This window comes from Phodopus roborovskii, unplaced genomic scaffold (genome assembly GCF_943737965.1).
Source record: "Phodopus roborovskii unplaced genomic scaffold, PHOROB, whole genome shotgun sequence".
Lineage (NCBI taxonomy): Eukaryota > Metazoa > Chordata > Mammalia > Rodentia > Cricetidae > Phodopus > Phodopus roborovskii.
This window is the reverse complement of record NW_026126407.1, coordinates 275,833-302,659: the sequence shown is the minus strand read 5'-3', so window position 1 is coordinate 302,659 and position 26,827 is coordinate 275,833. Positions and strand designations below refer to the sequence as shown.

Genomic DNA, 26,827 nt, shown 5'->3' with positions numbered 1-26,827 from the left:
GCTGTTATGAACATATATACACTGGACATGAGTGCACCCAACACTACTAGAGGTCAAGACCCAGATAACCAATACAAGAATACTGAGTGACCTCAGTACCACACTCTCATCAATAGACAGGTCATCGAAATGAATCATAAACAGGGAAATATTTGGATTCAGTACAAGACCTTGGTTCAATCCCTAGCACCATGCATACCCAAAAAAGATTCTTTTAGGCCAAGGAGAGGGCTCAGCAGGTAAAGTGTTAGCTGATGACCTGTGTTTGATCCCTGGAATCCATGTAAAAAGCTGAATGCATGGACTAGCTAGCCCGGAATAAGTTGCTCAGTGGCAGAAGCAACAGGAGAGACCATGCATCGTCAAGGTGGAAGGTGAGAACTGACTCCACAAAGTTGTCTTCTGACTTCCACATGCATGCTGTGACACATACATGCCCACACTCACAGACCAATGAATAATTCTTTTGAAAATTTCAAAGAGATCTAGGCATTGATGGTGCACGCCTTTAATCCCAGCACTGGAGAGACAGAGGCAGGCAGATCTCTGTGAGTTTGAGGTCAGGCTGGTCTACAAAGCTACACAGAGAAACCCTGACTCGAAAACAAAATGAAACAAGAAAAAGCCTTTTCCTTCTTTATCTTTATTACATTTACTTATTGTGGGGAGGGGAGAGGCTTGCATCCCAGTGTTCCCTGGAGGTCAGAGGACAATGTTAGGAAGTCAGTCCTCTCCTCTCACCATGAGGATTCCCAGATTGAACTCATGTTGTCAGGCTTGGCAGCCACTGTCTTTATTACTGAGCAAGCTTGCCAGTCCAGTCCCACTCTTTATGATAGTGAGATTATAGGGTAGCTCCAAGGGTGCCCTGGATGGGATTAAAATCTAATGAAGTTGAAACCCTGAGCCATAAGGGTTGCACAAGGGGGTTAAGACATGTCTTTTATTGTAAGTGGAGAATCTTATAAGAGTTCTAGAAAATTGCAGGTTTACAGATGAGAATGGAAAAAGGTCACTTACACTTAGGCCTCAGGCATAGTCCATTGCTATTTAAACATTCTTATTTGAATTACCACTATATAAAAGGAAAATCGTCTCTATGTAGGTAACCTTCACGGAGAATGTTAACTATCTCAGCTCTCAGCTGGTGAGAAGCTTCAAGCAGAAAAGAGGAAGAGGCTCCTTTCTCTTCCCATGCCCATATAATTTTCCCCGACTTTCATCCTGTCCCACATGTAACATAAAAGTGTAAGTGACATTGGCTAGGGGAATAAAGAGGACTAATGGGAAGGGGGAGGCAAGAAGCGAGAAGGAGGGAAGCATGTTCAATATATATTATATAGTTGTGTGAGATGCCCTTATGTAACATAATGCCATGTACAGTGAATATACATAATACACTTTTTAATTAAAAAGGAACTCTCCAGTGTTTTCTGGAGCCAATGCAAGATGCAACAGTTCTGGCTCACTGTTCCTGTTTCACAACAGTTCAATAGTGATATCCACAATGTGCCATTTAATGGAAGTAATGCATAGAGCCATGCCACCTGGACTGTACCTGACCCTATCTAATCTCAGCATGTGAATGTCATTAGTGGGAACAATGACTTACTGACAGTGTATTATGTTTTCGTTATGCTTTGGAGAGTAATTATACTGTTACATGCATCTAGAAACTAGTCCTGAATAGTTTTTTTAAAGGAATTAAAACCATGCAAAATTATGTTTGTTTCTTTTTACTTAAAAGTCAATTTGAAAGTATGACTTTTAGGACCTTTCCCAGAGTTCAGTGGATGTGAAAATATATTAAAATGAAGGGGACAGGTTTTAGGGCAAGTAATGAGGCCAAAGAGTTTGGTATGGAATTCTTGAGACCCAATGAAGTGTTTGCTTTCTATATTGAAGCAGAATCTAAACTGCTACCCAAGGAAAAAGTTAAGTGTCTTTTTATTCTATGCCAAGGGCTTGGTGTTAAAGTACATCAATTCTCACACCTGGATAAGAGTTTCACAACTGCTCACATAGCTTGGGTAGCTGTATTGTGGTGCTGGAGACTAAACTGGGCCTTGCTCATGATAGGTCCAGACTTTACCACTCAACAAAAAACCCCAGGCCTGCTTGTATAGTGTTATAAGGCTCTGGACTTGTTTAAATCAACAAACCTGCTTTGGAATTACCTATAATTATAGCAAAACAATACAAAATCAATTACTTCACAGCTCAGCATTTTTATTACCATCTACCTTCTCTGATTCATTTCATAATGTTAAGTGCTGAAGGAGATATCCATCTATAAGTTAGGTATATTCTTATACCTCATCACATTTTGAAAAGCTTCTTCCTCAGAAAGGATACAATCAAGATAATATCTGTATGTGAGAGGTATAAAACTAAATATGCAAATAAACACATGTACCCATGTACCTCCCACCCAATCCATCTTAAGAAAGATGGTACAGTACCTCTGAGAGCTTCCCTCATGAAAGAATAACATAAAGTTGTGGGATGCTGCGGAAGAGAAATTTATAGAACTGCCTACATTAGAAAAGAACCAAGTCCTTAACCAGCTAGCTGAGCTTCCTCCTTAAGAAACTAGAGCAGGGCAAACAACACCCAGTGTAAGTGGAGGAATGGAAATAGGAGAGATCAGAGTGGAAAACTGGGAAATAAGAAACCACAGACAGAGCTCACACCTGTAGCCCTACACTAAGGAAGCTCAGATGAGGGCATTAGTATGACTTCAAGGCCAGACTGGGCTGCACTTTGAGTTCCAGGCCAGCCTGGATTACAGTGCACCCTTGTCTCAAAAAAAATTAAAATAAAATAAAAAAGGAAGGAAGGAGAAAGAAGAAGGAATGTTATAAACAAGTTTATATCATTAAAGTTGACAACTTAGATCAGGACAGAAGGATGACTCTGGGAGTAAAAGCACCAATCATGCAAGACTGACTTTTGATCCCCAGAACCCAAGTGGAAGGAGAGAACCAACATCTGAAAGTTATACTTCGGCCTCTATACATGCACCACAGCATAAGCACATGCTCACATGTGTGCGCGCGCACGCACACACACACACACACACACACACACACACACACACACACACACACACAAATATGATTTTTTACTTATCTAGGGGCTTGCTAGAATGTTCATATCCCAAGTACTGAAAAAACTATCTAAGCCAGCTAACAATTTAGGTTCTGTGGGTTCTACCACTCCCTTTACGATTATCTCATCCCACTACTACAGCACAAAACAGCTACAGTCAATACATGCAAGGGGGTATGACTGAATTACAATAAAAACCTACTTACTAAAAACATGAAGCAAATCATACTTCATGTTCAAGCAAAAGTTTGGTGGTCCCAACTTAGATAAGTGGATTTTTTTTTTTTGACTAGCCACAAAACCTGACATGTGGGCTAACTGAATGGAACAGAAGATCCTGTAATTGGTATGGCCACTGGCTTTTTGTTGTTGTTGTTTTTCTTTATTTGTTTTTTGAGACAGGGTTTCTCTATGTAACAGTACTAGATGTCCTGGAACTCGAGCTGTAGATCAGGTTGGTCTTGAACTCAGAGAGATCCACCTGCCTCTGCCTCCAGAGTGCTCAGATTAAAGGTGTGTGCCAACACATCTGGCTGCCACTGGCTTTTTAACAAAGATAGATTGATAGATAGATAGATAGATAGATAGATAGATAGATAGATAGATAGATAGATAGATAGATAGAGGACAGCTTCTTTAACAAATTATTCTGGGAAAACTAGATATCCATATGTAGAAAACTAAAACTAGATCTCATCACTCACCATGTACATAGATTAATTCAAAATAGATCAAAAACGTCAACATATAGAATTCAAACTTTGAAACTACCGGGGGGGGGGAACATTCTTCAACATACAGGCATTATGTCAGGCATACAGGTTCATGTCTATATTCCTATAATTTCTGGAGGCAGAAGCAGGTAGAGCTCTGTGATTTCAAGTCCATCCTGGCTATGTAGAGAAACTCTATCTCAAAAATAAATAAGTAAACAAATAAATAAATAAACGGTACAGACAAAGGCAAACCTTTCTGAATATGTTCCTCAAAGCCCAACCAAATATCGAGGGCTGATAAATATCACTGCACGAAATTAAAAAGCTTCCGCACAGCATACAAGATGGTAAAGAATGCTAAGAATGGGAGGACGACTTTCCAAGTTATTCCTCTGTGGAATTAATATCCAAAACATGTAAAGGGCTCCAAACCAATAAACAATTCAATCACTAAAGAGATAAATACACCATTTCCAAGTAAGTCCAAATGGCCAATAAGTACATGAGCATATTCACCATCCTTATTCATTACTGTAATGCAAATTCAAACTACATCAACATTCCTCCTCACTCCAGTCAGAATGGACATCATCAAGTAACAACAAATCTCACTGAAGTTGTAGGGGGATGAATCCTTGCACTCTGGTAATACTAGTACAGCCACTACAGAAATCAGTATTGAGATTCATCAAAAAACTTAAAAGACAGAACTACTATATGGTCCAGCCAAGAACACCTGTCACCCAACAGTTCTCATCAGGGTTCCAGTTTCTTTATGTCTTTGCTAAAGAAGGATACTTAATTGTTACTCAGCTTTTATATTACAACCATCCTAGAGGATGTAAAATGACATCTCCTTGTGCTTTTGATTTCCACTTCTTCATGACTGAGTTTTAAACATCTTTCCATATGTCTATTATTCTATTTTAAATGGGTACTTTTATTGAATTGCCTCCCTTAACTCCTTTTAGATACAAGCTAGTTCTAAATTATCAATAAATTTAAAATGTTACCATCCCTTTCTAACCTTTCTTAAAATTGCACTACACCTTAAATAAAGGAATAAGTTCCAAGCTATAAAAACTCTCTTGTGGTTTGCAAAATAAATTCCTAAATATAAAAAGTAACAGTATAGTATTAAGTTAAGTGGTTTTCATCTCTGAGAGAAGGGCTAATTAGTAAGGCAACATACCTTATCTTTATTCTTAACAGCTATCCCAAAGGAAAATTAGAAAACTGTCTAAAGTGAAATGAAAGAATTAATATTTGTACCTTAAAATACTATACATACTGTCAGTATTCAGGCATCTGTACTGGCCTGTCCTTGGGGTTTTGACAGGATACACCCTCAGCTGCAGCCACTAAGAGCACCACCTGTGCATATTCACTGTGTTCACTTTTAAAAGGGACCCTGCCCACCTCCCATCCTCCTCCTCTATCTCCCTCTCACTGTCTGTTCCTCTCCTCTCTCTCCTGCTTCTCCTTTCCCCAGACGCCCGTCTCCCCTCCCCTTTCCCTTTTTATGATCCCTTTCCCTAATAAAAACCCCTTCTGCTTGAACACTGTCTTATGTGTCTTTTTCTCGAGTGCTGCTTTTCTTAAATGACAGATTTATTACTACGTAAAAAACATGAGGCTCATATCCACCACAAACAGCTTGCTTACCATCTTCAATGGCATTTTTGACCGCACGAAGTCCATCTCTTAAAGCGTCCTTGATCTGTATGAGAGTATGCTTGTTTGGTCCTTTGACCAACAAGGTGACAGAGAGAGGATTCACACAGTCCTCAATAAAAGTGAACTTTTCCTCACCCTAACAGGGAACAAGAGAAGATATAGCTGTAAGGCTTAGGATATAGCTGAGGGGTACAGGTGCTAGAGCACTTTGCCCAGCATGCATGAGATTCTGACTTGGATCCTAAGTAAAACGCACACACATACACATACACACACCAAGTATAACATTTGACACATATTTTTACATATAAATAATGTCATCATGAAATTCAAATCTATTTTCTATTATAATCAAGTCTTCATGTAAATTTTTCTTATCAAACATAACTAAATAAAGATGTATTTTTAAAGTTGTTTAACCCTTCCCACCATTTGGGAAGGTTGGGTTAGGAAGACAGTTCAAGACCAGCTAGGACTACATAGCAAAATTTTTGACACTTAGGTTAATAAATTGTAAATTCTGTCCTGGAAGACATCAAAATGTAAATAAAATATGAATTAAAAGGTATAAAATGCCAAAAATGACTTAGGAATCATGTTATAACTGCTATTCACAGAAATACTAATGAACTGGTGGTGGCACACACTTTTAACCCAGCACTCGGGAGCAGAGGCAGGCAGATCTCTGAGTCTGAGGCCAGCCTGGTCTACAGAGTGAGTTCCAGGAGAGCCAGGACTATGCACAGAGAAACCTTGTCTAAAAAATAAAAATAAAGAAATACTCACTAATGAATATTCAAATACAAGGCCAGCATGCCCCAAGCAATCTTCATTAAGGTCTTCAAATGAGTTTACAGCTATTCCTCCACAAGCAAGGGTAAGCCTGAAATCACATGTATGTCACCTTCACTTTGGTTACGGAAATTACAAAGGCTAATTTCTCTTTTCTTTTTTTTTTTGGGGGGGGGCATGATCTCACTTTAATCTGAGCACTGAGAAAGCAGAAGCATGTGGATTCCTGTAAGTACAAGGCCAGCCTAGCCTAGACTATATCTGAAACCCTTTCACAAACAAGCATATACTTATTAACTACAATCACCAGCTGAATGATAAATCCTTAAATATATCTCTCCCCTATGATAGAAAGTGTATATACTTTGATCAACAGCTCCCAAACTCTTCATCTTCCCTAGCACTCCAGACTCCCTTAACTGCCATTTCCTAACCTACATATTCCACATATAAGTGAGATCATACAGTATTATCTATTTTGTATGGGGAAGGGAATATATGTGTGCCCATGTACCTGAGGGAGCACTCACCCATGTAAGTGGGGGTAGGCAGAGGGTGACATCAGGTTGTCTTTCTTCAGTTCTCAGATGTTTGTTTTTGTTTTGTTTTTGTTTTGTGTGTGTGTGGTTTTTTTGTTTGTTTTTTGTTTTTTTTTTTTTGTTTTATTTTGGGTTTTTTTTTTTTTTGAGGCAGTCTCTCACTGAACATGAAGCTGGAAGTGTCAGCTAGACTAGCTGACAATAAGCCCCTAGAGCTGGGGGCGCAGGCATATAATGCTGCTGTTCCTGGCCTTCATATGGGTTCTGGGAAGCAGAACTCAAGTTCTCATGTCTGCACAGCAGGTACTGTACACACTGAGCCATCTTCCTGGCCCAAAATCTTGTGTGCTGTTGTTTGGTTTTTCCGAGGGTTTCTCAGTATAGCCCTGGCTGTCCTCAAACTCAGAGATCCCCCTCCTTCCTCTGCCTCCCCAATGCTGGAATTAAAGGCATGCACTACCACACTCAAAAATTATTTAAAAGAAAAAGGAAAACTTAGAAAGCTTTGGATTCAATTCCTAGCACTACAAACATATTTTGCACTTACCTTTCGAGATTTCTTCTTTTTGCCCTTCGAAGAGCTACAATGTCATATTTTGCAAGCATTTCTAAGGAAAATGGATCAATGCCCTGTAATCAAGTTAACACAAAAGGTAAGTAGGCAAGTGTTTTTTTGTTCCACACTAGAGAAGTGTTCTACCACTGAGCTCTACTCTAAACCTTAGAAAAATGTAAGCCAGTATTTCTCAAGCTTTTTTTTTTTTTTTTTTTTTTTTTTTTTTGTCTCAGCACCACTTTACATTCTTAAAAATCAAGAAGAATCAAGGCTGGGAAGGATGGCACATGCCTGTAATCCCAGTACTCAGGAGGCTGGACCAAGGAAAATCTAAAGCTCCAAGCCAATACAAACCACAGAGCAAGTTCCTTGTCAGCCTAAGCTATACAGTAAGTTGTATCTGCATCAAATTATTAAAATAGGCACCAGTGAGAAGGGTCAGTGGTTAAGGCTGCTCTTTCACAAGTCCTCAGATCAGTTCCTAGCACCCATGTGATGTGGCTCACAATAGCCTGCAACTCCAATTTCAGACACACACTCCTAAACATAAGTTTAAAAAAAAAAAAGGAAAACATTTTAAAGAGTTTTAAAAATCATTAATCTTACAATTAAGTGGGTTATTTATTCATGCATGACTTTTGTAAAACCGTGTGATTTTAGTCATTTAGAAAGTACTGGATCATTGAGTTGGGCTCAAGTGTTGCTGCTGGCAGCCCACTCTGTAAGGTATCTTCCTTGGAGTAGTGGTGATTGTTGCATTTATTTTTCAGGAGAAAAATTCACTGAACATCCAAATCTAGACAACCATAGTCAATCTGTTGGACTTTCTTTCAACTAAAAATGGCCTTCCATGAAAAAGTAGCTAGCTTAACACAAAATCCAATTACAAATAGGCTTTCTTCAAAACAACCATCATGTTTTGCTACAAAGAAGTGCTCTGTGCATATTTCATATTTTATCACACAAAATTATAAAAAGATGAATAATTAAAGATCGATATTTAATAAAAACCAATATAGTTAACATTTAAAGACATTCTTTTCTTAAAAAAAAAAATAAAACAGAACAATTGTGTATTGTGTGTATGGTATGCTTGTATGTGGGTATGTGCCCCTGAGTGTGGGTGTGTGGAGGCCCGAAGTCATGAGATCCCCCGGAGCTCCAGTCCCAGGTAGTTGTGAGCCACCTGACCATGTGGGTGCTGAGAGCTGAACTCAGATCCACGAGAGCATGACATGCTCTTCACTGCTGAGTCATCTTTCCAGACCCATCATCAGGACACTCTGGAAGGAAGTGCCTTTTCCCCTGGCCATTTGGTAGTAGAGTGTGATGGTGAGCACAGTTTGGTGCTGTTCTCCTGATGCGCAGGAAGAAGCCAGCAGCTTTACTCTTCCTTACAATTGTCCACACAGTAGAAAAGGCATCATTATTATGAAAAGAGTTTCCTCCCCAAGCTCCCTGAAAATGTCATAGGGATCCTCTAGGGTCAAAAGGCCACACTTTGAGAAATGCTGTAAAATAATGACAAACACTTAAGCTGAAAACTTCTTTCTCACCTTTTGATTAATGACAACAAATCCTTTATTGGACTCAGCACAAACTTTCTGTTTTAGGTCTATTATTTTCTGCACTCTATCTTCAATAAATTTTCTTTCAGCTTTTACCAATTTCTCTTTCTCTTCTACAGTCTTATAAAAGAAACCAGAGCTCACTTCTCTAAAGAATTAATAAGAACAAGTTAGTAAACCAGGTATGGAGGCTAAAGCAAGAGGTTTGTAAGTCTGAAGTCACCTGGAGCAATGGAATTCCCTTTATGAAGAAAACAAAAACAAACAAATGGTAAAAAGCTAATAAGGTGGGGGTAGAAGAGAAAAAGACTGCATGACATCTTCAGAGAAAAAAGAGCTGGGCACGGAGGCTCATACTTGCTATCCCAAAACTCAGGGCACGGAGACAGGAGCACTGCATGTTAGAGACCATCCTGAACTAAAGAGTGAAACTCTTAGACAGACAGGCAGAAGTGGGTGAAAGGGGAATTTAAAAATTGGGATTGGAGAGATGGCGCAGGCTAAGGGGACCTGAGTTCAATTCCTGGCACCCATGTTAGGTGGCTCACCATTGCCTATAACATCAGCTCCAGGGAATAGATGCCCTCTTCTGGCCTCCTGGGGTACTTTTACTCACATGCACATACCCACACACAGATACATACACTTAATTAAAGTAAAAATAAATTTACAAAAAAGAAAAAGGAATGTTAAGAGGATTTCAGTGTTATAAAGACAAACTGACACGCACGTTTTTTCATATTCTAGTGATACATTGCAAATGAGGATAAACGCATCTTGCACTTGCTTCTTCATGCTTGGATGACGGGCACCATGGTCCAAAACCAATCCTCGAATCAACCTATTAAAATACATAATGTTTCATGGAATACACATACTAAAATTAGAATTTCAAAAGCTATTCAAAGCTTGGAACAGCCAGGACACACATTGTTTCCTTGTGTAACTTCAAACCTAACATATAATTAGTAGAATTAGGAAAAGAATCTGTTTTAACAGTGTGACTGTAAGTCAAAATGAAAAGCCAGTCTAGAATTATTCTCTAAGTTATACAGCTCAAAATAGGAATAGCTGATCAAATCATAAAAGATAGGTACACAATGAATTTCTTAGGGTCATTTGTTCAGAATAATTACATAGAGTAACTAAAATTGTTAATCTAAATGTCCAACACAATAGGATATTGTTCAGCAAATAATGGCTCAGCAATTCAATGTTTATGAAAACTATCTAGTAACATGAAATATTTACAAGGATAGTCAATAAGTACAGAATAACCCAGTGTATAATGTAAGTAAAACATTAATTGCAACTATTATTTTTTTTAAATGTTGACAATTAAAAGGGAATGTAGATTGGTTGGTAGAGTGTATGTCTGACATGTTTGAGATTCTATATTCTTTGATCCCCAGAACCATAAAAATAAATATATAAAAGAGCTGGAGAAATGGCTCAGCAGTTAAAACACTTGCTGCACTTTGCAGGGGACCTTTTGGCTCCCAGCGTTCATGTGGCACCTTACAACCAAGGGATCTGATGCCCTCATCTGGCTTTTGAGGGCATTAGATATGCCTACATACATACATACTAGATATACACACATACCTGCAAGCAAAACACCAATAAACATAAAACAAATCTAAAAACCTAACTAGATAGAGAGATAGACAGACAGACTGGCAGATAGATGACCCTTAAGATATAATTAGACTTGAATGGTAAGAATAGAAACTATGAAACTTTTTTAAGTTTTCCAAATATATTTTTCAAGAGTAAATTTTTTTATAACTTTACAAAAGTCACTTGGGCTGCAGAGATGGCTCAGTGGTTAAGAGCACTGGCTGCTCTTCCAGAGGTCCTGAGTTCAATTCCCCACAACCACATGGTGGCTCACAACTGTTGGGAGATGTCATTCTGTAAATATGTTCCTCTTATTGGTTAATGAATAAAGCACTGTTGGCTGATAGGAAAGCAAGATAGATGGGACTAGGAAACAAAGAGAAGTCAGAAGAGATAGAGGAGATATTCAAGATGTAGGACCAAGAGTACAGAATCTCTGGCCCTCTCTCCGGTAAGATAAGACCACATGGAAATACTTTGATAGAAATGGGTTAATATGTAAGATAGAGTTAGCTAATAAGAAATGCTAGTAACAGGCCAACAGCATTATATCTAACATAGCATCTCTTTGTGTGATTTGGGGCTGGCGGGAAAACAAACTCATAACACACAACCATCTAAAATAGAACCTGATACCCTCTTCTGGCATGCAGGTATACATGCAGATCACTCGTATATAAAATATAAATAAATTTAAATTTTTTTTTTATTTTTTTGAGTCAGGGTTTCTCTGTGTAGCTTTGTAGACCAACCTGACCTCAAACTCACAGAGATCTGCCTGCCTCTGTCTCTCCAGTGCTGGGATTAAAGGCGTGCACCATCAATGCCTAGATCTCTTTGAAATTTTCAAAAGAATTATTCATTGGTCTGTGAGTGTGGGCATGTATGTGTCACAGCATGCATGTGGAAGTCAGAAGACAACTTTGTGGAGTCAGTTCTCACCTTCCACCTTGACGATGCATGGTCTCTCCTGTTGCTTCTGCCACTGAGCAACTTATTCCGGGCTAGCTAGTCCATGCATTCAGCTTTTTACATGGATTCCAGGGATCAAACACAGGTCATCAGCTAACACTTTACCTGCTGAGCCCTCTCCTTGGCCTGAAAGAATCTTTTTTTAAGTATGTATGGTACTAGAAATTGAACCAAAGTCTTGTACATTTTAGGCTAGTACTCTATCATTGAGCTATACTCCCAGGCCCTTTAGACTTGTCTATACTCAACATTTGCTATTTACTAAAGAAATACATTTTTAGGCAGGCATAGTAGCACACACCTATAACCGCAGTATTTGGGAGGCATAAACAAGAGGATTGCCACAAGTTTGAAGTAAGCCTAGCCTACACAGTGAGTTCCAGGCCAGCCTGAGCTAAAGAGCAAAATCTTGTTGAAATAAGGGAGGAAGGGAGAAAGAAAGGGAGGGAGGGGGGAGAGAGGGAGGATGGAGGGAGGACATTTTTAAAATATAGATGTAAAGGAGTTTTTAAGTTTTTAATCTGACTAGATACTCTAAGTCTGAAATGAAGATAAATACTATTGGGGGGGGACCCTATAGATTCAATATTCTTTATCCTTCATGCTTACTCTCTTCATCCTCAGAAAAATGAATTTGCTGCTTTAAGAAATAGAAGAAGAAACAAGTCACCACCAGTCTCTAATTCTTAAAAACAAAGAATTCTCACTCCATTCCCAAATTCCCTTCCAGCACAGAACACTGTCCCTATTTAACTGCTCTTGTTTACAGCTGCACTCTGAATTGTCTACATTTGCAATTCTACCTTGTATTAATAAGAGTTCTCTAGAGAAACTGAACCAATGGGATGAATATATTATTTAAAGAATTTATGAAGTCAGCATTAAAATAGGAACAACAGCAGAATCGTAACTGAGAGCTGGGAACCAGGCAGTTCTTGGTCCTTAAGACTAGGTGCCTCTATGAGTGCCGCACTCCTTTAATCCCAGCACTCAGGAGGCAGAGGCAGGTGGACCTCTTTGAATTTGAGGCCACCTGGTCTACAAAGTGAACCAGGACTGCCAGGGCTACACAAAGAAACCCTGTCTGGGAAAACCAAAAAGAAAGGCAGAAGGGGGGAGTGGGAGGAGAGAGGGAGGGGGAGAGAGAGAAAAGGAAGGAAGGAAGGAAGGAAGGAAGGAAGGAAGGAAGGAAGGAAGGAAGGAAGGAAGGAAGGAAGGAAGGGAAGACTGAACAACTGGGTGCCTCAGTAGTCAGAGTGGCCCCACAATGGCTGTCTCTCACTGAAGGGAAGGGAACGATAGTGGGAACCTCAGCAGTCCCAATCTGGTACCGGAAGCTCAAAAGGTCCTAGGAAGTCCCTGGCCCCAGTCCAGGATGAAAGCATGGAAAAACAATTTCTGATATTGACAAAGAATCAGCAGCTGCAACAGCAGGGCAAATTGAGTCTGGGGGAGAGGGAGGCCAGGCAAAAGGCTGGATGATCTTCCTCCTGACAAACCCTTTCATCTGCATTGCTATGGAAGGAAGGTACCCACAGTCAGGGTGAGGCTTCCCACATCAGTCAAGACAATCAGGACAGCTCTTTAGGAGGGGCTCCCTGCTCCGGTGATTCTAATGTTGGCATCAGATCCAACCACAGTACACCTCTTCCCTCACCATTCTCTCCTGAGCTTCCCTTCAGTCTGACACCCATCTCTGCCTCTTTACTGAATCAATATAATGATCAATTTTCAGTTCCCAACACTATACTTAACACCCCTTTCTGCTTGGGTAATGAGACAACACTCCTTTGACTCCCCATCCCCATGCTCACCCATTCCCATTCTCCATTAGTGAATTTTTAATCTGTCCTCAAATTCTAAACATTGAAGTTTCCAAAGTTCAGGGTTTGTTTTAACTGAGTAAGTCAATATATTAAAATAGTTGACATAGGCAGCTGCAATAGTAACTTCAGCCTCCACTCCCCGCTCAATACTGATGGAAGTAATCACTTAACGATCTCAGAAGGACTTTGTAAGTCATTCAGTCACCATAGATTCTCATCTGGGAATGATCCCGTGTCTCAGAGCCTGATCACTGTTATTCTGGATGTGAACTAGTGCAAAGGAAAAGGAACTAATCTTTTCCTTTGCATCTCTGATCAAGTCATAAACTTCACATCATGGCTGGGGAGGAGGATTTGAATTTGGTGGATCACCACTTCCAGTTCTATGGGTATCTTTGGGGGGGTTGTGGTTTTTTGTTTTTAATGTGTATGGATTTGTGCCCGCATGTGTGTCTGTAAACCATGTACATGCAATAACAGCAGAAACCAGAAGAGGATGTTAGATCTAAAACTAGAGTTAAAAACAAACAGTTGTAAGCTTCAAAGTGGATGCTGAGACTTGAACCCAGGTCTCCTGGAAGAGTAGCCAGTGCTCTTAACCATTGAGCCATCTCTACAGCCCCCTTTCTGGTACCTATTTTTGTAGATCAGGCTGGTTCAAACTCAGAGAGAGATTCACCCTCCTCTGCCTCTCAAGTGCTAGGATTAAAAGCATTTGCCACCACCACCTAGCTGCTTTCTGGTATCTTTAAAACCCATGCCTACAAATGTCATATATGTATGACATCTATACAGTCATACACATTTCTCAAATATGTGTTTATCATCCTGACCTCTATTCTGGACTCAGTCCAGGATCTCAGCTCATGTCATCCACACATAGAATGGATTTTCTCTCCTCAGTTAAATCTCTTGAAATAATCTTACAGGTAAACCCAGAGGTTTGTGCCCTGGACTGTTCTAAATCCCACCAACTGACCATCAAAATTAACCATCACATTGTTACATTCCAAAATATCCATCATAAATTGAAACTATCATGTCAAATGCATTTAACCCACCTAACCTTCCTAAAATCTTCATTTAGCAATGCTGTATGTTGCAGAGTATTAGCTGTAAAGTTTTGTGATTTCACGGCTACCTGTGAGATATGGCTCTCTCCCACTGCTGAGAATTACAAGAAAGTATCATACAATATATTGCTTCGGGGAAACCAAAATGTAAAATCCAAAGTACAGGGTCTCCTGAATGTGTGTCGCCTTCACACCACAGTAAAGCTGAAGGACTGTAAGTCAGAACATCTATAATTGTAAGCCTAGTTTTATGCACAATAAAAACACCAAAAAGTGAAAATGAAAGCAAATCAGCATTTGACAGTATGCCCCCAGCAAACTTTGAGGAGAGGAAATCTATAGGATGAAGAGTAAACAGAGGAAAATACAATGCCTCCTTGACTGAAGGGGGTTCCTTCATTTCCTCTCTGGTCTCTGAGACCCACTGCCACATCAAAGATATGTTAACTAAGGAAATTCCACAGAGCAAAAAAAGGAGAAAAAGAAGAAAGGGGGCTGACTGTGTGAGCGACAAGTATTCTGGGAGGAGCCAGGGAGAAAGAGGGTTGAACACTAGCTGTACTATTAGACATCCACTGGGAACCCTGGAAAATATCTCCAGCAAATAAGTAGGAGAGAGCTGCAATCTCAAGTGGAAGCTGAGATGTAAAAAGCCATAAACATCAAAGCAAGATGGAATTATGAAGATAAATCTTTGCAAACACAGTATGAAATAGCAGTAGTATCAAGTGGGATTTTAAAAAACAGTAACAAAGCCAGGCAGTGGAGGCACATGACTTTAATCCCAGCACTCCAGAGGCAGAAGCAGGTGGATCTCTGAGAGTTCGAGGCCATCCTGGTCTACAAGAGCTAGTTCCAGGACAGCCTCCAAAGCCACAGAGAAACCCTGTCATTAAAAAAAAAAAAAAAAGTAACAATGTCATAGTTCAGGAAGGAGTAAATGGGGATACTATCCAGAAAAGATAGTAAGATTAGATTCTATAAGTTAGTATAATTATATAATTTCCACTAATTGAAAATAGTAGGAGTGTGAAATTTGAAAATTAGTAGAGGAGAAAATGTAATGATGAAACCAATAAAATGAAAAGTTGATTAAAAGAAACATAGGACAATGGAAAATAAATTGAAAGTAAAAAGATAGATTTTAAAGCAAATATACTCATAACAATATTAAATGTAATAGATTCATTATTTCAATTAAAATATAAAGACTATCTGATTAAGAATTTCTACTTGTCCCAATATGTCACTTATAAAAAAAATCTAAAATATAAAGACAAGAAGATTGAAAATAAAACAAAACAAAAAAAAAGTATGACAGGCTTATACTAATTAAGAGAAATCTGGTGGGAACTGGAAAGATGGATAGTTCAGTGGTTAAGAACATGCACTGCTCTTGCAGAAGACCAGGGTTCAGTTCCCGGGACCCACATGGTGGATAACAACAACCTGTTAACTCCAGTTCCAGAGTATTTGACACCATAGGCCCCAGCGATGCACATGTTGCACATACATGTATGCAAACAAAACACTCATAAAATATAATTTTCTTAAAACCTTAAATGAAACATATTCATAGTTGAGCAATGGTGGCTCATGCCTTTAATCCCAGCACTGGGGAGGCAGAGACAGGAGGATCTCTGAGTTCAAGGTCAACCTGGTCTACAGAGTTTCAGGACAGGTAGGGCTACACAGAGAAACCCTGTCTTGAAACCCACACCCCCTCAAAAAAAAAAAACCTTAAAAAGAGAAAACTGGTATAACCACTGTATCAATGTGGAATGAATCGTACTTTTAAGACATTTCTAAACAGTTCTATAATCCCAGACACTTGAGAGGCTGAGACAGGGGATCAGAAATCAAGACATACTTTAGCTACAGAGTGATTCAAGGCCAGCCTTCATAAATTAGTAACAGCCTATCTCATAATAAAAAATATAAGAGAGAAGAGGAATGGAGTTATAACTCTGTAGTAGAGTATATACCCAGCATGTGTAAAACTGGTTCAATCCTCAATACTGGAATAAAAAGACATTATTAGAGAAAAGATGGCCTCTTTATATTGGTACAAAAAGTTCATTGTGTGAGGAACATATACTATATTAAAAGCTGGTCACATCTAAAGTTGGGCATGGTATCACAAACCTGTAATCTCAGCACTTAGTAGGCTTAGACATGAGGGTTCTAAGTTAAAGGCTAGTTTAGGGTACTTAGCAAGACCTTGTCAAAGAACAGAAACAACAACAAAATCCTGTATGCACCCAGGAAGACATTTTGTTTGTTTGTTTTTCTTTGCTGAGGATAGAACTCAGAGCCTTGAAGATATTAGTTAAGGGCTCTATGCTCATATACACCTCCAGGCCAAGGCAGTCTCAAAATATATAAAATAGCTAGGCATGGTGGTATAGGCCTTTAATCCTAGCATTCAGGAAGCAGGTTGATCTCTATGCATTTGAGGCCAGCCTGGACTACATAGTGAGTTCCAGGCCAGCTAAGGGTACAGAGAGTCCTTGTTTCAAAATAAATCATATATACATATATATATGTATATATATATGTGTGTGTGTGTGTTATATGTGTGGATGTATATATGTATTTGTTTAATATACATTTAACATATATTAAATCTGTCCAAACTAAAAGAGAATATAAATAAATCTATGATGACATTGCTATAATATTCAAAGATATCAACAAGTCTCAGTAATTGACAAAATAACAGTCAGACTATCAATATGGATACTGAAGGTCTGAACAATAGCATTAACAAAATTGATCCCTTGATATAAAACTGTACCTCACAACTACAGCATATCTTCTTTTCAAGTACATAAAGCATTAAAAATAAATTCTCTCAAGTCAAGCAAGGTAGCTGACATCTATAATCCTAGGACTCATGAGACTGAGACAAGAGGATTATTGTGAGCTCAAGGCCAGCCTGGGCAGTAAGTGTAAGACCCTGCCCCTTAAAAAACAACACAAAGCAAAACAAAAAAAAACATAACTGACTCTATACTTAACCCTTAAAGCAAATCCCAACCAGTTTCAAAGTAGTGAAATGTCCTCTACCATTATGTAATTAAACTAGAGTCAATAACTAAATTCTTCTATATATTTTGAAGATGCATGTTGAAAATGGCAATTAGAAAATATTTTAAATGAATTGCATTTTCCAGCAAGCCTTAGCCAGTCTGTCTGCCAGTGGGACCAACTACATAGCCATAGGAAACCATGCAAAAAAAAAAAAAAAAAAAAACAACAGACAAACTTCATTTTTAAGCCAATTTTTCCTAACAAATAACTTCTGCAGATATGCAAATAGATAAAAGAAAAAAGAGGAAGAAGGGGACTATGGAGAAGGGAAGTAGATAGCTGAAGTTAGATTGAAAACAGATAAAGATGAAATCCATAGTCATCATGGCTCCTCTTAGCCCTTGCCTCATCCCTTACTGCTGCCCCCTCTTGCCTGTGCTGCAGGCACTCTGGATCACTCCAAGCCCATTTCTACTTCTGGATATTTTTCAATTATTTTCTCTGCTTAGAATGCTCTTTTTGACATGGCTAGCTCTCCTGTTTCATTCGAGGCCTCTTAGCCTTGCAGTTCAGTTTCTTTTCAGAATCGTTTTCTCTGAATGCTAAAAAATTGCACATGATTACGTTTCACCCTCTAGTTTGGTTAGAAATGTGAGCTTCTTGAATATGTTTGGCGTACTCCTCATTGCAGCACCTGAAAGTGACGGGCTCACTGTAGCTAACTCATGTGAAATGAATACATTGACATTGAGTAAAACTAACTGATGGGGGAATGTCCTTCTGTATATATGTCTCTCTTACTATAAAACACTGTTTGACCAATAGCCAGTAGAGGCAGGAAGATAGGTGGGACTAGAAGACAAGGAGAATTCTGGGAATGGTAGGCAAAGAGGCTACCAGGAGAGATGCCATGTAGCAGAGGAAGGAGTAACAGGTCCGGGCCCTTCTCCAGTAAGATAAGACCACGTGGAAATACTTAGATTAATAAAAATGGGTCAATAATTAAGAGAGAGCTAGCCAGTAAGAAGCCCTAGCCATCAGCTAACAGTTTAATAATTAATATAGTGTCTGTGTGCATATTTGGGGCTGAAGCAGCAGCAGGACCTGGCGGGACAAGAAAATCCAGCATCAACTAATGAAATCAATGAAAGAACTTATGTATTGCCAAAGTGTGGCTGGTGAGATGGCTCAGCAGATAACAAACCTGACAGCCTGAGTTTGGTCCCTGGAGTTCACAAATTGCTGAGGGAGATGGTCTTCAAGTCACCATTTAACCTCAACAAACACAAGCATATTATAGTGTGTGTGTGTGTGTGTGCGCGCACACACACACACACACACACACACACACACACAACACTGGAGGGGGCAGATATTATAAATTTTATGCAATTTACTGTGTGTCTGTTTCTGACTTGTGCCTCATCTCCACGATTTCCACCATGAAGAGATCAATAGGGAGACCTGGTCTTCTAACAGCCAGGACAGAGTCCACCACAGCCTGAAAGAGAAGCATAAGGGGAATATCACCCAGACCTAAAAAGAAACTCCTGCTCCAAGTGATCTATCACAAGACTAAGCAGGGAAAGGGCTTCAAGCCAAAGGCATAGCCACCAAGTGCCACACTTGTGTTTCTTAAAGCATATTAATAGCAAAGCATTCTGTTTCACACAGCAATGTCTCATGAATTTGGTTATTGTGAATTCCTTGTTTCTGATTTCAAGAAAAAACAAAGCTGAAAAAAAAAAGCAATATAATCAAATGTTAACCACCAGATACAAAGTCTTCCAGAACTGCCTAGGCAGTTTGGTCTTTACATTGCATATCATTTATCTTTAGATGTAAATAAAATAAACATAAGAATCGTATACATCAGATCAATCTTGCCTCATTAAAGCAGCAGCTCTAACTAGAAGGCAATTGCCAAAACAGCCTGCTCATGTGTCACCTGATATAATTAAATATGGAATCTAGGTTTAGCTGGATATAATGTCCAAGAGCTTCCACAAGTCAAGCCCTCCCAACTTTCAAGTCATGTAAGCACTAAGGTGACACCTTGGGGAAATTTTTAAAACTGTTGTGATAATTGAATTTTAAATGTCTGCCTTTATATTTCTGAAAAGTCATGTGCAATATTTGGTTGTCTTGTAGAAAAAAGAAAAATATCACCACATGTCTGGCTATCCTTGCTAGACAACAATTGGGTCATATACCTCTGTTAACACATCAGCCAGTTCAGCATGAACTTTCGTTCGCAGGGATGTTCTAGCCACATCTAAGAGGATTTCTCTTTTCATCTCTTTTTCTACTTTAATTTCATCCAAAATTTCAAGCGCTTTCGTCTTTGCAGCATCAAATCCTTCAGCTATGATTCTAGGGTGCAGGCCCTGGTGTAATAATATAAATACACAAATTACACAGCAAACATACAAAGTAAAAGTTAGCTATAGTCTCTTAGTAATAATAAGTATGTTAAAATTAGCCAGGCATTGGTAGTACATGCCTTTAATCCCAGCATTCAGGAGGCAGAGGCAGGCAGATCTCTGTGAGTTCAAGGCCAGCCTGGTCTACAGAGCTAGTTCCAGGACAAGCTCCAAAGCTACAAAGAGAAATCCTGTCTCGAAAAAACAAAATAATAATGATATTAACAATAATAATAATGTGACCTTCAGTGATGGTACCAATATAAGTATGCATCATTCATAAATTCTTTCTCAGGCTTCATATCTGAAACAATCTTTCAAAATTTATATGAGTGTTTCATCTGCATGTATTAATAAGTACCATGTGTGTGCTGGTAGCCACAGAGGTCAGAAGAGGGAATTGGGCCCCCTGAAACTAGAGTCACAGATGGTTTTGAGTTACCATGAGGGTACTGGGAACCAAACCCAGGAAATCTGCAAGAGCAACAAATGTTCTTAGCCACTGAGCCATCACTCCAGCCCCTAAAACAACCTTAAACCTACAGAACAGTCGCAAGCACAAAAAAAAAAAAAAAAAAAAAAAAAACTATAAATTAATTCACTCATTTGGAGATAGGGTCTTGATGCATGGCTTCAAATTCACATCTTCCTGACTCAGCTTTCCCAATGCTGAGATAAAAGGTGTGTGGCACAATGCTTAGTCAAAGTGTTTTCTCAAAAGTTGCAACTACATCTAGGCACAAAATATTCCTTTCAATGCAGAGGGAAAGATGCTGCACTGACTTCTGGAAAAGTGTGTCACAGTAATAGGTCCAATAGTCATCTCATGCCCCCAATAGAATACATTCAGAACACCACAAAACTTCTGTTGTAGTATTACTAAAACTTAGTAACCTGAGCCTAATCGTGAGGAAATGGGCAATACCAAGTAAGGCACTTTCTACAAAATAACTGGCCTGTGCAACTTAAAAGTAGCAATGTCAGCCAGATGTGATGGCCCATGTCTTTAGTCCCAGAATTTGGGAGGCAAAGGCAGGTGGATCTCTGAGTTCAAGGCCAGCTTGGTCTACATAGTGAGTTCTGGGATAGCCAGGGCTATGTAGATAGACCCTGTCTCAAAAAAAAAATAGCAATGGACATGACTGGAGAGATATCTCAGGAGTTAAGAGCACTTATAGACTTACTCTTATAGACAACCTGGATTCCGTTCCCAGAGCCCACATGGTGGCCCACAATCATTCCTGCCAGTTCCAAGGGATATAATATCCTCTCCTGATTTCCAAGGGCACCAGGCATACATGTGGTTGACATACATACATGCAGGCAAAACATGCACATACATAAAATAAAATAAATCTAAAATAGTTTTAAGTAGCAATCCCAGGCCAGCAAGATGGCTCAGAGGGTAAAGGTGCTTGCCACCAAGACAGACAACCTGAGCTTGCTCCCAGGACCCACACAGTAAACGAAAGAACTGACTCTCACAGGTTGACCTCTAACCTCCACATATAACTTATAAAGGTAATATTTTTTCATTCTTTATTCTTCCTCTGTTTTATTTCAAACAGGGTTTCCCTGAATAGGTTCATTGATCTTGAATCACTGCATAGCCCAGGTTGGCCTCCAACTCCTAGTCCTCTTCCCTACTTTCTTGAGTGTTCTACTAAACCCTCTGGGGTCCTGGTTCTTTTTTATTTCTTCACTTTTTTCTTTTTCTATTAATTTATTTTTTACATTCCAATCCCAGCTCCCCCTCCCTCCTCTCCTCCCATTCCCCTCACTCCCCCCACCTTCCATCTGCTCCTTGGAAAAGATAATTTTTTAAGTAGCAACGCCATGAACTATAAAAGGCACTTCAGGAATTATTTCAGCTTAAAGAAGACTAAAGGAGCATGACAACAAAACCAATGCATTATCCTAGAGTTTCCTTTTTCTGTAAAAGATATTCTTATGACTCGTGATTTGAAAGAAATCTGCAGACTGGATAATAGTGTTCTCTGTGAGCTATTGATGTTAAGATTAATTTCCTGTTTTATATACATATATTGTGACTATATATGAGAATTCAGTGATTCTAAAACTTATAAACTAAGTGGTGGGAGTTCATGGCTGTAATCCCACCACTTGAGAGGCTGGGGCAAGACAGTGATGAGTTAGAAGTCAGTCCCATCTACACAACAAGTTTGAGACCAGACTGAGCTACATAGTCTCAAAACAAAAACAAACAAACAATCAAACAAAACAACAAAAAACAAATAAAAGAAAAAAGTCACACTGAGATTAAGACACATTTGCAATATATTCTCACTGATTCAGAAAACATTTAGATACCTAATATTAATAACATGTTTCACAGAGAACATAGCAGAGGTTCAATAACGCTTGTAGAAACCTGAATAAAATCTATTGTGGTGAGTCTTTGCAATATTCTTTTTGTTTGTTTGTTTGTTTGTTTTTTGTTTTTGATTTTTGGTTTTTGGTTTTTTGAGACTGGGTTTCTCTGTTTTACTTTAGAGCCTGTCCTGAAACTTTAGACCAGGCTGACCAGGCTAGCCTTGAACTCATGCACCACCAATGCCCAGCCTTTGCAAAATTTTTGCAACTTTTCTGTGGGTCTGAAATTCTGATCAAAATCAATTTTTTCTGAGACACTGTCTCACCCTGAGCCCAGGCTGCCCTCAGACTTGCAATCTCCCTGCCTCAGCCTCTTGGTCCTAGAATCACAGTCATGTACCACCATGCCTGGCTCACAAAATTAACAAGTTTCAAACACTGTTGAGACTGAGGATACAGTGCAGGGGTAGAGCAATTGCCTAGGATGAAATAAATGCCAGGTCTTTGAAATAGTCATCAAAAGAAATTGCACCATTATTTGTTCTCTTTCTTTGTTGTGTTTATATGTATTTTCTATCTTTTATGCACGAGGTATGGATGTCGGTAAATGTACATACCACAGCATGAGTGTCAAGGGTCCGAGGGCAACTTTGGAACCTTAGGTAACGGTCCCTGCCTTCCACCTTGCTTGAGGCAGGGTCTTTTCAGTACCACGCTTTCCAGGCTTGCTGGCCCACGAGCTTCAGGGTATTCTCCTGTCTTTGCCCCATCTTCCATAGGAGCACTGGGGTTACAGCCATGTGCTGCCATGCCCAGCTTGACAAGGGTCAAGTTCACACTGGAACAGCAAGCACTTTACCCACTAAGCCATCTTTCCACTCCCCTGTATTGTTTATTTTGCAAAATAATACACAAACATTGTGAATGCATGAAGCACAGGAAAGGCATAAACCATGGTTCATTCACTTCATTTCTTTGTGTCACTCCTATGATATTTAAAAGGTGACACTGAGCATTTATGCTGGGTATAATTCTAAGGGCTCTATGTGAATTATCTAATTTGATTCTCTCAACAACAGTAAAAAGTGGGCACTATTACTGCTCTACACAGATAATGTAATTTGTCTTACATCAGCAAGCTAGTTCAGAAATGGAGCCAAGATTTAAATCTGTAAGACCAGATAATCTAATCCAATCTGTGCTACTATCATTTGTAAAAATGTCCTCAATCTAGGTCTTCATAATCACTCACCCAGGTTACCAGGAAGCCTTCAATTATGGATTCCTTAAAATTGTTCCCAAATATTTAAAATACCAACCTGTACACAGCAATCATTAATGTGCTACTGTTTGGCCTGTTCACTACAGCAGTAAAGCATACACTTCTTGACCAGCTAGTGCTACTCACCCTCAGAGATTGTCTTCCACTTTTCTTTCACAACCTCTTCACTCTCGCACACATTCCCTTAAACTCCAGTAGCACCAAGTACTTATAGTTCTGTACCAATGCAAGGGTGGAGCTTCGGCCTGGAACACTGTAAGCCTTACAATTCCATCATGAAGGCTTTGCGTTCAAGCTCCTCGCCTGGATGTTTCCTGATGACTGCAGGCTGATTTAGTGTCTTGTGCATCCCTGGTATTTCTATCACATTCCATGCCCCAGTTATTAATGTTCAGATATACACTATGGACCTGCCAACATCTCACCATTGACACTCTCCTTCCTTCTTCACCCAACATTATTTTTGGGAGGGGTCCATCTTTCACCTGTGCTTCAGGGTAACATTAACCCTAGCTCAAGCAGTGGGGTCTAGATTAACCTATCAGCTCCCCTGTCAATGGTTATCAGTTTAAGATGGGCATAAGACTGAGGTTGGCCCAATGAAGGCTTCATATGCTCTAGCTGGAGGTATATCTTTATCTTTACCTCTCCTACTGAGTCTTACCAAGGGAAGTAAGTAGCACTGGCTTCCTCTGATGCTCTGACCTTCAAGATTCAGCGCAGAATGAAGCTTTATTATATGTCCAAGAGCTTAGAGACCAAAATGACCTGGATACTTGACGGCTGACTGGACATAATCAAGTTTACTAGTCACAGACCCTACCTTATCCCTCACTGTTCTCTTGAGTGAGATGATGATTTCTGCATAGTTTTGAGGGTTTTAGTCAAGTTCCCACTGTTTAGGCACACACCATTCTAACTAAGCTAAGTTACAAACACTGAGTGGATAATTCCCAATACCAAATGGAACACAAAGAAACCAGAGTTTCCACTGTGACCAAGGTATGCTTCACTGAGATAGTCTTTAAGAGGGAACACTCACATACTTAAAGAAATGACATATGCAATGTTGAGAAAAGAATATGAATAAAGGCACAGACAGAAACATGAATGATGATTTCATAGGCTAATGAGTAGATGAGTCTAGCTAGATAGTTTATAAAGGATGCAAAGACTAGAAAAGTAAGCACAATCACAAGGTAAAAAGCCTTCACTAATTTTTCTCCCAGTTAATTTTAAAGGAACATAATTTTGTTTCCCTGTTTGTTAGTTATGTTTTCTTTTGAAAACATGATTCATTGATACATGGAGGTTTTCTTTTTTAACCTTTCTATACATATTTTAATTTTTCATATTAAATGGCTTTTGTCGGCAATAAGAACCATTATTTTGGCAAAAGATAAAAATCAGTTTCCACTTAGAACTGATTAAGATTATCTTAATTGCAATTAGTTTGTTTGTTTCAGACATGGTTTTTCCGTAGTTTTGGAACCTGTCCTGGAACTCCCTCTGTAGACCAGGCTGTGCTTGAACTCACAGAGATCTGTCTGCCTCTGTCTCCCAAGTGCTAGGATTAAAGGCATGCACCACCACCACCTAGCTGCAATTAGTTATTATCCTATAAAATTAAACTTAAAAACAGAACTTTATTTGAAATAGTGTGAAATGTTAATACCTCAGAAATATAAAGATCAGCTTGCTTGAGCAACTCCCCAATGATTAGGACATTTGAGGTGGTGCCATCTCCTGTGATGTGGTCCTGTGCTGCTGCCACTTTAGCTATGATGGAAGCTGTTGGGTGTTGAATTTGCTGGAAAAGGTAAACACCAGATTTAAAAAGGCAGGGATTGTGATAAAGAGGGTCACTAAACCCAAGATAACCCAAGGGTCAATAGTAAAATTAAGAAACCAACTTCATTCTGCACATTTACAAGTTTTACATTATCAATATTTAGTAAATGTCAAATTCAAGATTTTAAAGTTGAGAATTAATGAGGTTTGAACATTTTTTGAAAGTCTTTGTCTCAAAAGGCAATGACATTTCCAAGAAAAGATTAAGCCCTCAATCTCAAAGATGAATACATTTATGAAAATGGCAAAGGACTTTTTCTTTTTCTATGATTACAAAGAGTATAATGAAGTGCTCCAAAAAGATGTTATTAATTGGTAAGTGTCCCCAAGATATGAGACTCTATAAACATTTGAAAATAGCCAAAATTCATTTTGTTGATATTTAATCCAACAACCCTATCTCAAGAGTGTAGTTTTTAGCTGATATCCTTATCTTAAAAAATCAAATTGTGGTGCTAGAGAGTAGTGGTGCATGCCTTTAATCCCAGGGCTCAGGAGGCAGAGCCAGGTGGATCTCTGTGAGTTTGAAGCCAGCCTGTTCTGCAAATTGAGTTCCAGAACAGCCAGGGCTACACAGAAAAATCCTACCTCAAAACAAACAAACAAAACAAAACAAACAAAAACCAAAAACAACAACAAAAAACATTGTGGGGCTAGAAGTTACCTCAGCCACTCTATTCTTCCAGGGAAGTGGAGTTTGGCACCCACCACCCATAGCGGGTGACTTAAAATTGTCTTAAGTCCAGCCCCAGGGGGTCTGACACCATATACGTCCTCTGCAGGCACCAGCATGTATGTGGCATACACTCATACAGACAGACACTCATACATGTAAAACTTAAAAATCAATACGTTTTTTAAAATACACATTGTAAGGTTGAAGCTATTCCTTAGTGGTAAAAGCACTCGCCAAGCATATGAGGGCCCAATGCTCAATCTCTAGCACTGCAAAATGTTTTAAAATTGTTTTTTCAAGACAAGGTTTCTCTGTGTGTCCCTGGCTGTCCTAGAATTCACTCTATAGACCAGGTTGGCCTCAAACTCAGGACCCACCTACCTCTGCCTCCCAAGTGCTTGGATTAAAGGCGTGCACCACCAACCGTGACTAAAATAAGTTTTTCTTTCATTTTATGTGCATTTGTGATTTGCCTGAATGTATGCATATGTGAGGATGTTGGGTCCCCTAGAACTAGAGGTACAGACAGTTGTGAGCTGCCATGTGGATTCTGAGAATTGAAGCTGGGTCCTCTTGAAGAACAGCCTGTGCTCTTAGCCTCAGAGCCATCTCTCCAGCCTGCAAAAATATCTTTAAATAAATAAACTTGCATATGATATACAAATCATACCTTATCCCTCTGCCCCCCAATGTTAAATCTAGATCTTGCACATGTTAGGGAAGTGCTCTACCACTGAACTGCATTCCCAACCTATGTGCCATGTTTTTAATTGAGGCT

General features: G+C 39.2%; 1 protein-coding gene across 1 annotated transcript in view; it reads right to left on the bottom strand.

Moving 5' to 3' along the window:
* Positions 1-26,827, bottom strand: part of Cct6b (chaperonin containing TCP1 subunit 6B) — a 34,716-nt gene that overhangs the window by 5,791 nt on the left and 2,098 nt on the right. The window contains exons 3-10 of the mRNA XM_051179776.1: positions 25,198-25,332; positions 19,697-19,870; positions 18,881-18,984; positions 9,690-9,800; positions 8,948-9,107; positions 7,383-7,465; positions 6,291-6,387; positions 5,493-5,640 (exon numbers count right to left, since the gene is read on the bottom strand). Of these exons, the coding sequence (XP_051035733.1) occupies positions 5,493-5,640; positions 6,291-6,387; positions 7,383-7,465; positions 8,948-9,107; positions 9,690-9,800; positions 18,881-18,984; positions 19,697-19,870; positions 25,198-25,332 (1,012 nt within the window). The remainder of the gene's footprint in view (positions 1-5,492; positions 5,641-6,290; positions 6,388-7,382; positions 7,466-8,947; positions 9,108-9,689; positions 9,801-18,880; positions 18,985-19,696; positions 19,871-25,197; positions 25,333-26,827) is intronic.